We start from the raw sequence: 12417 nt of genomic DNA on the forward strand, positions 1-12417 counted from the left end.
CATATCACCTTCAGCTTTTTAAAAATCCTCTCTGTATTATTAATTCTGCTCTAACTGGAAATATGCACCTCAGCTATATCTCTGAAACTGGTATTTCAAAATCTTGGGAGTTGATTTTCACAAGGTAAAGAATATAGGAAAATATCCCAATGAACTTGGAAACCTAGATGGTATTTACTGTTTTCCCATCAAAGTATTCTAGGAGGCAGCTGTTATCTTGGGAATTTATGACTGATAAAGTCACGGATTTTCCATGTAAGCAAGCCTTGTTAACAGTGCAGCAAAGCATCTGTCACAATGTGAACAAGAAGGAATGCTGTCATGATAGAGAAGACTGTGACAGGGTCAGTGATCCCTCAGCTTAGCCAAAGAGTTTCTCTCACCTGTTCGGGTCTGAAGATTCCTCACTGCCCATTTTTGTGACACTAACTTCCAATGCATTTGCTTTGAGTTCAGGTCACTTCTTAATGCTTCTTTGCATCTGCTATAGCAGATGATGTCCTGCCTGATCTCTGCACATTAAATACTCTGGTTTAAAACCTGCAATATTGAAAAAAATGTTTTCTCCCTATTGTCCTTGTCCTACCTCTAACAAAACTCAACAAAAGCCCTTCCTGTTGTTATCATTTTGTTCTTTTACAGAACCTGCTGGGCATGATTGGTACCTGTTTTATGGCACCAGTTATCATACCTGTTTGTTGTTTAGAACAGTTCAAGGTGAGACATAGCCAGTTATTCAGCCCCATGCATTATAAACAATGGAGCAGTATCTTCTAGCATCATCACATCTTCAGTTGTAAAGAACTCAGCACAATTAAGCCACTGTCCATGATAAGACTAGAAATCTAAGCCAGGACTCTATCACTGGTGTTGTAAGCATAAAAGCCTGGAATTGGCAGAGCTACTGTAGTTTGATAGTCCTGTGAAATGGCAAGAGTATTGCTGTGAGTAGTTCTGTAGACACTGTTAATAGCCAGACAGGAGGAGAGAGAGCATATGGGAAGAGGCAAGCTGGGCCTGGAAGGAATGAAATGAAATAGAACTGAGAGCAAAGGTCAGGAAGAAATGTCCATCTCCATGCTTGACAAATGAAATAGCTAGATGTACTGTATGCAGCAGGAAATAAAAGTGGGGAAGTGGGGATCTATTACTTAGTGGCATTCAAGACATACCCAAGGTAAGTAAAGCTATTGTAAGTCCCTCTTTTGGGGAGATGGGTGGTGATGAAATTTGATAAATAAAAAAATAAATTGTAAGTCATTCATATTCAGCCTTTACCTACATCAGCTCAACCAACCATAGTCCCTGACAAAATATATATGTATTTTCCATAAATGCTTTATCAGATTGCAGCCAGTGAGCATGAAAAAATGCCATTTTTCATGTTTATGGGATGTATGATGACCATTCACATTGGCTGATTAACCTGCCTACAGTCTTGTTGTATATTTATGGAATATTCATAGTCTGGAATCTGCGGTGAATTAGATAGTATGGGCATTTGCCTTTTAAGAGGGCCTTGATTAATTAGAATCACTGCTTTATATAATAAGCACTAATCTAGGCAGCTCAGCCTAAACAAAATTGATGTTCAATTAGAGGAGTGTAATATAAAAACAGAAATAATGTTTTTTAAAAATGGGAAGTTCTGACGTAAAAAAAGATTAAAGAAGATGAATAGGTAACATTTTAATTGGTGGTGACTAAAGGGAGAGGACAGTCTGGATAATTACCTGCTAGTATGCAGAAAGCTCTCAGCACAAGACTTATACAATGGAAAAGTTATCCAGAAGCCACATAGTCAAAGGAAGATTCAGGCCTGAAATAAAAGAATTGTTTATTTTAAATCTGTGTAAGCCTGGAATAATGTACTATTCATTCATAGCAGTGTTCTCAACCTTAGCAATTTTAAGATGTGTGGACTTCAACTCTCAGAATTCCCCAGCCAGCAGGGGGCAGGGGGCGGAGCAAACTGTCGCTAACCAGAATAATTTAAAACAGCTTTAAAACCCCTTCTTCCAAGGGTTTCCCAGTAAAATAATAATAATAATAATAATAATAATAGGCACCACCAGTCGCACTGCACCTCCTGATAAAACCTAGTCTGTCCAATTGGTGAAGTCATAGCCCTTTTGTCAAGGACTTCTCTCTTTAGCCCAATCCTAGGGAAAAAAACAAAAAGGAAGTTGCTTCAGATCTTCTTGCCCAAAGCCTGGAAATACCACACTTAACAAACATTGTGCCAATCCTGAAACAAGAGGTAGCTGTGTAACTGCACAGTCTTGTACCTGAAAAAGGTCTTAATGAAAAATCCCCTTAAGACAATTTCTAGACAATATCCTATTTTTTGGTACCCATCATGGGTACCAAAAAATCTAAAGCGTTGGTATTCACAAGAAAACCAAAGCCACATAGTTGTATAATAAATGGAAATAAAATCAAACAGGTGCATACCTTCAAATATTTGGAAGTGATCTTTCATGCACAGAGGACTTGGAGAGCCCACGAGGAAGATATAGCTGAAACAATTTCAAAATTGTCAATGGCTATTAAGAGGTTCTTTTATACCAAAGAAAGAAAACTAATACCGGCAGCCCTAAAACTGTTTGAGGTTAAAACCTCATATGGAGCCCAAGTAAGACTTTATATAAAGAGAAACATACTCAAGCCAATACAAGCAAATTCTGTAGGGTCCATACTTGCAGCTCCAAAGAGTGTTCCCAATACAGTATTCAGGTTCGAGACAGGAATGTCCAAAATAGAGGTAAGGACATGGAGGCTAGACATGACATACTGTCTGAAAGTTATATCCTTCCCCAATGATCTGGCCCCATTAATTCTGAGAGAAGAACACCCCTCACCATTGTAATCAACGGTGAATCAATCAACTGAGGCTTTCTGGGCTTGTCATAGATTTGCTACTACCTTCTGGTTTCAACCAGGCAAAAAAGATAGTCCTCCAAACCAAAGTCAGCACCTCTCTCAGAACAGCAGACTTGATAGCTAAAGGTACTTGGGAATCTGCAAGATATAACTGATCCTCATTTAACGACCACTTGTTCAGTGACTGCTTGAACTTATGACAGCGCTGCATGAGTGGTAGTTACAACCAGTATTTACAATGTCGCAGCATCCCGCAGTCACATGATTGCCATTTGTGACCTTCTTTGCTTGGTTCCTTCAAATAAAGTCAGTGGGGAAGCCAACAGGAGGTTGCAAATGGTGACCATGTGATGTCCTCACTTAACAATCTGCAGTGATTCACTTAATGATGGCAACCAGAAGTGCCAGAATTTCCATTGCTAAGTGGCGTGGTCACATGATGTCACACTTTACAACTGTATTACTTAGCGACAGAAATTCTAGTCCCAATTGCTGCTGTTAACTGAGGACTACCTGTATTACAGACACTACTTTGGACATATTATGCAAAGACCTAAATCTCTGGAGAAGGCTGTAATACTGTGAAAGTTGGAAGGAAAGTGAAGGGGAAGACCAGCAACAAGGTGGATAGACTCAATTACAGTGGGTGGAAGACCTGAAGGACCAGATTATCATGGAAAAAATAGACATGGCCACTAAAAGTCAACACCAACATGATGGCACATAAACAATCAACCTTCCCCAGGTTGAGGAAGGACTTCTTCAGGGCCAGGCACGACATGCTACCATTGGCATTATTATAGGGCAGATTCACCAAAATTTCATAATAGAAATTTATCATTATTTTTAGTCCCATTTTAGACCCATCTTAGATTATGAGGTTCAAATACTTCTGGTTTCTTAAATAAATATCTTCTTCTTCCTCCTGCTTTCCCTCTTCCTCCTTTACTTTTCTATCTTTTTCAACGATACAATAATTTAAGGGAGACAGGAAGGTGCTAACAATCACATATAGAATGAAAAACCTTTTTCCTGCCTTAGTTTGTTTAAATGTCTGTCTGTCTACATACCATTTTCTATATCACAAAAAAGATACCATGAATATCTGCAACTCTTCTGGGGGGTCACAGGAGGCTATCACATGTTGCAGTGGAGAGGTTTGACCAGAATGTTTCAGCTTGGTTGGGTTTTTGGTTTTTGTGGGTTTTTGTTTTGGGTGGGCTCTTTTGTGTGTGGGGTGGGGTGTTTTTTGGGGGATGGGGTTGGTTGGTTGGAGCTGGGTTCAGGTTTTTTACATTTTTTAGGAGTTCTAAGGCTAGGAATGGAAGCCAAGCCTCTGGGAGGCACACCACTACCATTGTCATTTTAAAGTCCTCCAATCTCCTTCAAACAAAAATAGCCTGAAATCATGTTGCTGAAATTGGTCATTATGCTGTTGAATGTCAGCATGATCCCAGTGTTGGGAGGGACATAAATGGGATGGTTAGGGAATATGGATTGCCTACTGCTGCTTTAAAATTAACGAAGCTAACTAAGCTTAGCCAGGGATTTTAAAGTCTCAGTCAATAGTGATTTCAGAAATATTTTCTTGAATCTTTTGTAAGAGTTGCTAAGAGTCCTTCTGGCCCTTAGGGCATAAAGCAAGTAAAGTTTTTCACTCTAATTTTGTATCTTTGAAGAAATGGAAGATCTTTCTTTGCCCTACAAGGCTGTTTTTTTCTCAAGCTATGTGGGTGGGTGTAATTATGAATTACCTTTTCCCCTTACTACCTTCTATTCTTTATCTTTCTACCTCAATTATTTCTTGTTGCTGCTGCTGTTGTGACTTTAATTTATATACCATGTTCACTGACAAGTCCAGAGTGGCTCACAACACAAAAAGAGGAATAACAATTCACTTGTTGACATTTAAATTGTAATTTAATGTAATATTTCAATGCAAATAAGTAATAGGTTGTTTTAACAATATTTCAATTATCTGTTGTATGCTTTTCAGTTTGCTTCTTTTTGAATCACATTTTGTTTGTTTTTATTTCAATCCTTATCTCTGGTTTTGTTTTTTTCCTCTTTCTTTTGCTGGTTCCTTTTGTTCATTCACCCTCTGGTCTCTTCTTGCCCAGCTCCTTGAGTGGACTCATTTTCTGGGATGAAAAAGGTCCATTAGAAAAATATAAGCAGGTGCACAAATGGCTAGAGAAACCCATTGCAAGGAGGAACAGAGAGTGAGCAGGAACAAATGACATTTTCTGTAATGGAGAGACAAGCATGACTTTTAAAACATCAGTTCCTCATTATACAGAAAGAGCAAAAGAGCAGATATGTTAGTGGAAGGAAGGAGTACAATCCACCATTTTATCCAGATGTCACATTCAGTGTCTTATGATTATTGACATAATAGTTTGGAGGGAATCAGAATGAGTATCTTTCATTTTTCTTGTTTTTACCAAAATTCTGTTACAGTAGATTTGTGTGTGCAGCTCACTCACACCAACACACAGGTGTATATCTAAATAAGTTGAGAGCAGTTATCAAGAATGTTCGTTTAGTTCACCAGGATGCGTACCTGTGTCCATGATGGGAAAGTGTTATATTTTGTATTTCTAACTTTTTAATATAGTTTGTGCTTGCAATAATTTCATGATATAGTTTATTGGGATTGCCAAATGGAAGAGACCAGAGGTTTTCAAACATTTTCAGGATATGGCATCTGTAGTTAAAAAAGAAAAAGAAACCAAGAACCCCAATTAAGAGCAAAGTTGTAGAGACAGAAAATTGGTTGCACTCAAGTGACCTTTTCTTCCCTTAATTTCTTAGTCATTTGCAGAACCATAGGATTCCATGGAATACAGTTTGAAAAACCCTGGAATAGAGATCCTAGGAATTCTCATTAACTTCATCAATCGCATGTATAAAGGGGATGGGGCTTCGATCACATGGTTGTGGATACCATCTTGACTTTTTTTTTACCCCTCTGTAGACACTGAGTAAGAGAAGCTGGACCCTCATACCTGTTTTCAAAGAATCAGGAAAGATGTTTAAATAAAACACAGGGTGCTATGGTATCTGAAAATTAAAAGCATGAAAGTTCAGGACATCATTCTGTGTTAAATTGAAAGTGGCATCTGGGCTCTTATGCCTCCCTCTGGTTGGAGGAAGCAAAAATGGAAAGCATTCTACAAAGTGATAATCCGAATTGAAGACAAAGATATCACACCAAGTGATTATAAGCAATTATAATTCCCCAATTAAACTTTAAAACAACTTCTTGTTTCCCCATTTACTTTTTCAAAAATGAACGTCAGAAGTAAAATGCAAAATATATTGTAATGTGATATTCTGTGGAGACTGATGTCAGAATGAAAATTGATGTTCATATCCATAAAATATATATAAATGTAATAATGAAACTTTTCCTGAACCATTTTTAGATGAGCCAGAAAAACTATACACACACATACATACACTAAGTGTCATGTGTCATAACATTTTGCAAAGAGTAAGTGCATAGCCTTATTCTTTAAAAAATGCCAAATTACAAAGCTGCCTCCTGCCTGACTCTTCTGCTCCTTTGAGAGAACTTAACACAAAGGCTAAAATAGAGTTACAGAATTGTTCAGATAGTTCTGGTTTTACCAAGGAAATTTAATTTTAACTAAGGAAAAGTCAGAGGTAACATTTTCAGTGGAACACTTTCAGAGGCACTCTGATCAGCAGTATTTCCAGATGCAACTGCCTTTCAGGATACACACTTTAATAAAATAGTGCAATATCTACAGTGTATTTAATACAGTGCAATGCCATGTACCAGTTATAGGGCTAAAATTGTAGGTTAAATCTGAAAGGTCCCATGTGTTTTATCATTTTTGAGTCTATCATGAATGCATGCCACAAGCCATCCTACAGTACTGCAACTGTAGTAAAACTGGGAAGTCACACTACCATTTAAGAGTTAATGATATGAGTTTCATTTTGTTTTTCTTTTTTAAGCTTGGTAACTGCACGCGTTCCTGGACAAGGGTGCAGGAATGTTTGTTTTCAAGAACATTTGTGTAATGCACAAGCCAGGAACCTCAATATTAGGGCTATAGTGGCTACTTTAAGTTCCATAGAGATTATGTTGGACTTGCACAAGTATGTTGGTTTAAAAATAAACTGTGTGGTTTCTTGCAGCTCCATGGCTGAAAAATAGGGGAATGAATTTGCTATCTGCAAGTCACTTCTTACCCCCTCCCCCAGTTGAGGCCAAAGAGTTTCTACTGCTTTATAAACCTAAACTAACTCTGTAATGAATGGAAACCATGGTCAACCCAAAAAATAATGTAAAGTAATCTGAGAAAAAAAAATGAAAAATTAGGAAAGAAATCACTTCAGAAGAATGAGTTGGGGAGTGTGTCACTGGCCATGAGAGTTCACTATACATGCTACTACCGAGAGAAAGTGGTAGCCCAAAGCAGCCTTACCTTACCTGTTGCCCTTCCATAGTTGTTGGGACTTCAACTCCCATAATTGCTCAGCTGCACTTCTGATTTATCTAGAGAACACGCGGAGAGGAAAGTTGGTCTCAGCAACCCCAGGGAGACAAAGTTGGTCTCGGTGACCCCAGGGAGATAAATGGATAAATGTGAGGAATTTTCCACTTCAGTCCAAAATGGCTGATTTTATTTTCTTTATACTGCAGGCCAGATTTTTAAAGAACAAATAATAATGCAGAAAACTTTACACTCTATTCCTATGCATATTTATTAAAAGTAAATTGTTTTATGGCATTGTACACTCCTGGGCTGCAAGCCTATGAACTTTCATGTGGGAGCAAACCACACTGAAATTATGGGAACTGTCTTCAGAGTCTGAGTGGTTTTTTGTGCTCTGTGTTGCTAGAGAAACGTGGATCAGATGAAAATTGAGTCAGTCACCAGCACCCTCCCCTAACCTGTTTTTGATTTTGTATTTAGGGGAATTGGGAATTGCACTCAAATCTCTGGCATGGAAAAGTGTACCATTTCCTTACATACACCCTTTTTGCCATATTCAAATTAGTATAATATTAGTATAATATTCAAATTAGTATAATTATAATAATTCAAATTAGTATAAAGTCATTGATCACAATTCCACAATGAAGTATAGAATTGAAATAGGAAACCATGGAGAAAATAAGGTTTTGTCATTTTTGTGCAGCAGTTGTCAAAATCACTTGATGAAGTAAAGAGGTGATTGTGTGAACGAAGTACTCAGGAACTGGGATGGTAATGCCGAGAAAAAGATTGGCAGGTTAGGGAATTGATTCCTCTGTTCATTCAACTAAGTAGAAGCGCATTTTCCTATTTCAGTGAGTGAATGTTATTTGTAATTTCCTGGAAGGTTCTGAAGTAGCCTTTCCCAAATTGGTATCCATTGAATGTAATTTCCATGATCTTAGCCAGATGCATACTTCATTATCACAGTGAATGAGAATAATAGGAATTGTAATCCAAAGCATCTGGACTAGGAAAGAATAGTGTAAAAGTCCTGAACCTAATCCTAATTTTCTATGCGCCCAAGGTTTCATAATTTCATTCAGGCAGCATCCCTACCTTTAAGTGAGAAATGTGGTCACAAGGAAAGACTAGTAATTATTCTGTGCAGAACACTTCCATTTCTGAAAGCTACTTCACGCGTTTGATGAAATGAGCTTCAGCTCATGAAAACTTACGCCATATAATACAATTTGTTAGTGTTAAAGTCCTACCAGACTCTTTCTGGTTCCTTTATTATTGTAATCCCAGTCTATATAACTTTCATTTAAACTAGAAGCAACATGAGTGACATACATTCAGTAGAGCACAGAATTGTGCTATAGACTCCAAAGAATAATATGGCTATATTGTATCATCATCATCATCATCATCATCATCATCATCATCATCCCTTTCCTCTATAAGTTCAAGGTGGTATACATACCATTTCTTTTCCAGATTTATTACAAGGTTGGCTAAGAGAGAATGGCTGCCCAAAATTCATCCAGTGAACTTTGATGTTTAAGGAAGTTTAACAGCTATGTCTTGCTGGCTGTCATGATATAGTTCACAAACAAAACAAATTCTCATTTGATAAAGCAGCTTCCTATGTATCCTACATTATCATTTTCTATAATATTTACGTGGGATAAATATATGGTCTGCCATAAAGAACTCTTGGTACCTTCCTAATTGGGCTAAATTATAGCTTTAAAAATACCAGAAAGCCCCATCATCCAGAATAACAGAAGCAATATTGTTTTGATGTTTCCTTAGTTGAATTTTGCACCCTCTTTCTAGGCTACGCTCTTGTTTGGTTGGTACATTTTAGCAGGTCACTGCTTACTGCTGCCTAATTCATGCATGTTGAAATTTCTCACAGTAATTAGTTAGACCACTTCTGAAAAAGTTATGAGGAAAAATTATGAGAACAGGGCCAAGTATGTTGCTAGTAGAAGAATGCCAGTAGAAAGAGCAGAGGGAAATGGAGTGGGAAAGGAAGACAATGGAAGCTGAAGTGAGTCCTTCTATCCTCCCAAAATGGAAAAGCATAAACCTAGTGCTTTCCACACGTGTTAAGAATAGCAGTTCTATCATCCTGAAGTTTTGTAGTCGTACTAACATATGAGAAGAAAAAAACATCCAATGATTTAAAAAAAAATCAAATGTTGGTGCAAAACTCCATTGCTCATGGAATTTGCACAAGCAGACAGTGACAATGAAACAATGAAACAATGAAAATACTTTGAGTTATATTGTGAAATAATCATAAATGATATGATACTGGGGCACAAATAGCAAATCCAACATATGCTTCAAAATTAGAGGAATTTCCACAATTCTCAGTTGCCTTCAAGTACTGAGCAGTTAAATTATTTTTTTTAAATAAATAAATTACCAAAGTAATAGGCACTGCAGTGCTGGAGTGAAAGACCATACAGAATAGAAAGGAGTTTAATTAAAAAGGGGGGGAGGGGAAATAATGAAATTCATGAAATTTTGGAGCATCATTGGGAGATGGTAGCCTTAGAAAATCATATTCACTGTTCAATTACAGGGAGATCCTTGAAATGCTCAAATGCCCTTTCTTTACCCAGGAGCTCCCATTTCCTGTATCCCATGCAGAAAAGTATGTGACATTTCCTAAACTCTCTTGATGTCTCGGCTTCTTTCTTTTGCTTGTAGCCAGAGGAGCTGACAAATATTTTGGAAATTTGCAATGTTGTGTTTACCAGCATGTTTGCTCTGGAGATGATTTTGAAACTTGCCGCCTTTGGTCTGTTTGATTACCTTCGCAACCCATACAACATTTTTGACAGCATTATTGTCATCATCAGGTAATGACAATTCAAATCTCTATTGAATCAATTATGAAATGTCACATAACAACAATGGATGATGATAGCTAGCTTCTTGCCATCCAAATTAGAGTAGATCAGGACTAAGTCATGTTATCTACTGATTTTAAGTATGTGTGTGTCCACATTGTGATAATTCATCTTATTTCTAAACAAATCCATTGTGCCCAAGGGAGAGGACTGGGAATGGCAAATGATTAGCAATGATGAATTATGTTTACATCATCATTATTTTGAGCTAGCTTTTTAAACTAATAGAGTATAATCACCCAAAACTTTTATGTGAAGTCAGAGAATCTGAAGATTTATTATATTTCAAATTTGGCCACCAGCTTATCAGTTATATTCAGATAGTCTATATTTGCTCCATAGATGCATGCTGTTTTCTCAAATGTGAAACCAGGAATATCATGTTAAAGCCCTAATAAATATTTTTTTTCCAATCTTATAGTGCTATATTGCAGGATCAGCATAACAAATAATTTGTGCCAAACTATAACTATAGCTAGAGGTAGCCCTCACTTAATGACCACAGTTGGGACCAGCAACTCCATCGCTAAGCAATGCTGTTGTTAAGTGAGACATCACGTGACTGTGACTTGTGATTTTACTGCCAGTTTCTCCATTGACATTGCTTGTCCAAAGCTGGCTATGAAGTGCACAAATGGCAATCGTGACCATGGGACACTGTGACAGTTGTAAATGCCCACCACTTGCAAAGCACACAAATTTCAATCACATGACCGCACAGACACTGCAATGGTCGTAAGTGCAAGGACCAGCTGTAAAGTTACTTTTTCAGGGCCATCGTAACTTTGAACAGTTGCTAAACAGGGCGGTCATTAAGTGAGCTCTACCTGTATAGTAAAACATTATGCCTAGATATAGAATTCAGTTTCTACCTCTTCTTTCTGTATTCAGAATCCTTCTTTTTAAGAACATATAAAACTGCCTTAATCTATGATTAAACAATGGCATTTCCTATATATGTAGCCACAGCCATCTGTTTGAGCAAATTTAAAAAGAGATAGATGGACTTTTTGTGCCTCCAGATATACAGGCTACTTCGCTTGGTGGAAATGGAAGACTCCATTACTGAACGGACAGTACATACATAGAAGAATCAGTGGTGTGGCAATGGCATGGCATGGCATGGCAGGAAAGGACTTTGGGGATTATCTGATTCACTCCCCCACTCAGTGCAGGGACCACTTCTGTACCATCCCTGACAGATGCCTGGCCAGCCCCACTTTAAATACCTCCAATTAAAGAGTGACCACCCCCTTTCCCCAGGTAGTCTTTTCCATTGTTGAACAAGTCTTACTGTTGGGAAACTCTTCCTGATCTTCCCCAGAAATCCAATGCCCATAGTATCTTGTCCTGTCTTCTGGAACAACTCTGAACAATTCTGCCCTGTCTTCTACCTGACAGCCCTTCTGATACTTGAAGTCAGCTATCATGTCTCTTTGTGGCCTCCTCTCCTCCAGACAAAACATACCCAGTGCCTCCAACCATTTGTCATACTTTTTTTCCCCTTCAGGTCCCTAATTATCTTGGTTGCTTTCCTCTGAACATGTTCCATTTGTCAATGTTCTTTTTAAAAAGCTGTGCTCGAAACTGAATGCAGTATTCTAGCTGTGGTCCAATCAAAGCAGAATAGAGAGAAATGACTTCTCTTGATCCTGACACTCTACTGAGCAATGGACAGTTTTGCCTCTAGCCTCTTCACCTTCTCTTACAGGAAGGCAGGGCGCCTGCCCTTGCAGCATGCATAATTATTGTCATCTTTAGGGAAAGAAACAAACAAGATGCAGCCCCTGCAGGTCACGAGAGCAGTTCACATTCTTCATATGAACAATCAACAAACAAAACAAAAATAAATGCCTCCCCCTTAATTTCATCCACAGCCTCTGTTTGCTTGCTCAGATAGTTTGTTCTCTTCGAACTGCTTCCTTATATCTCTCCTGAAGTTGCTTCAAATAGGTTGGCAGCGCACAGTGCTCCGGTGGGCAATCAGTGGTGCGAGGTGCCCCAGCCGCACTCCGGAAGCAGCAGCGGGCAGCAGTCTGCGGTCTCTGCTCTCCCTGGCTTGCCTTCCCTTTGATCCTCTTCCTTTTTTGCTCTTCCCTGACAAAATCCTTTGCTGTTACTGTTTGCTCATTTAATGAGCTTGCTTGTCC

At 38.2% G+C, this 12417-nt stretch overlaps 1 protein-coding gene across 1 annotated transcript in view; it reads left to right on the forward strand.

Annotated features, from left to right (window-relative positions):
- CACNA1I (calcium voltage-gated channel subunit alpha1 I) overlaps positions 1-12417 on the forward strand; it is a 346803-nt gene that overhangs the window by 260784 nt on the left and 73602 nt on the right. Inside the window, exon 10 of the mRNA XM_063309585.1 lies at positions 10065-10216. Coding sequence (XP_063165655.1) covers positions 10065-10216 — 152 coding nt within the window. The remainder of the gene's footprint in view (positions 1-10064; positions 10217-12417) is intronic.

The sequence above is a fragment of the Candoia aspera genome, chromosome 7 (assembly GCF_035149785.1).
Source record: "Candoia aspera isolate rCanAsp1 chromosome 7, rCanAsp1.hap2, whole genome shotgun sequence".
Taxonomy (NCBI): Eukaryota; Metazoa; Chordata; class Lepidosauria; order Squamata; family Boidae; genus Candoia; species Candoia aspera.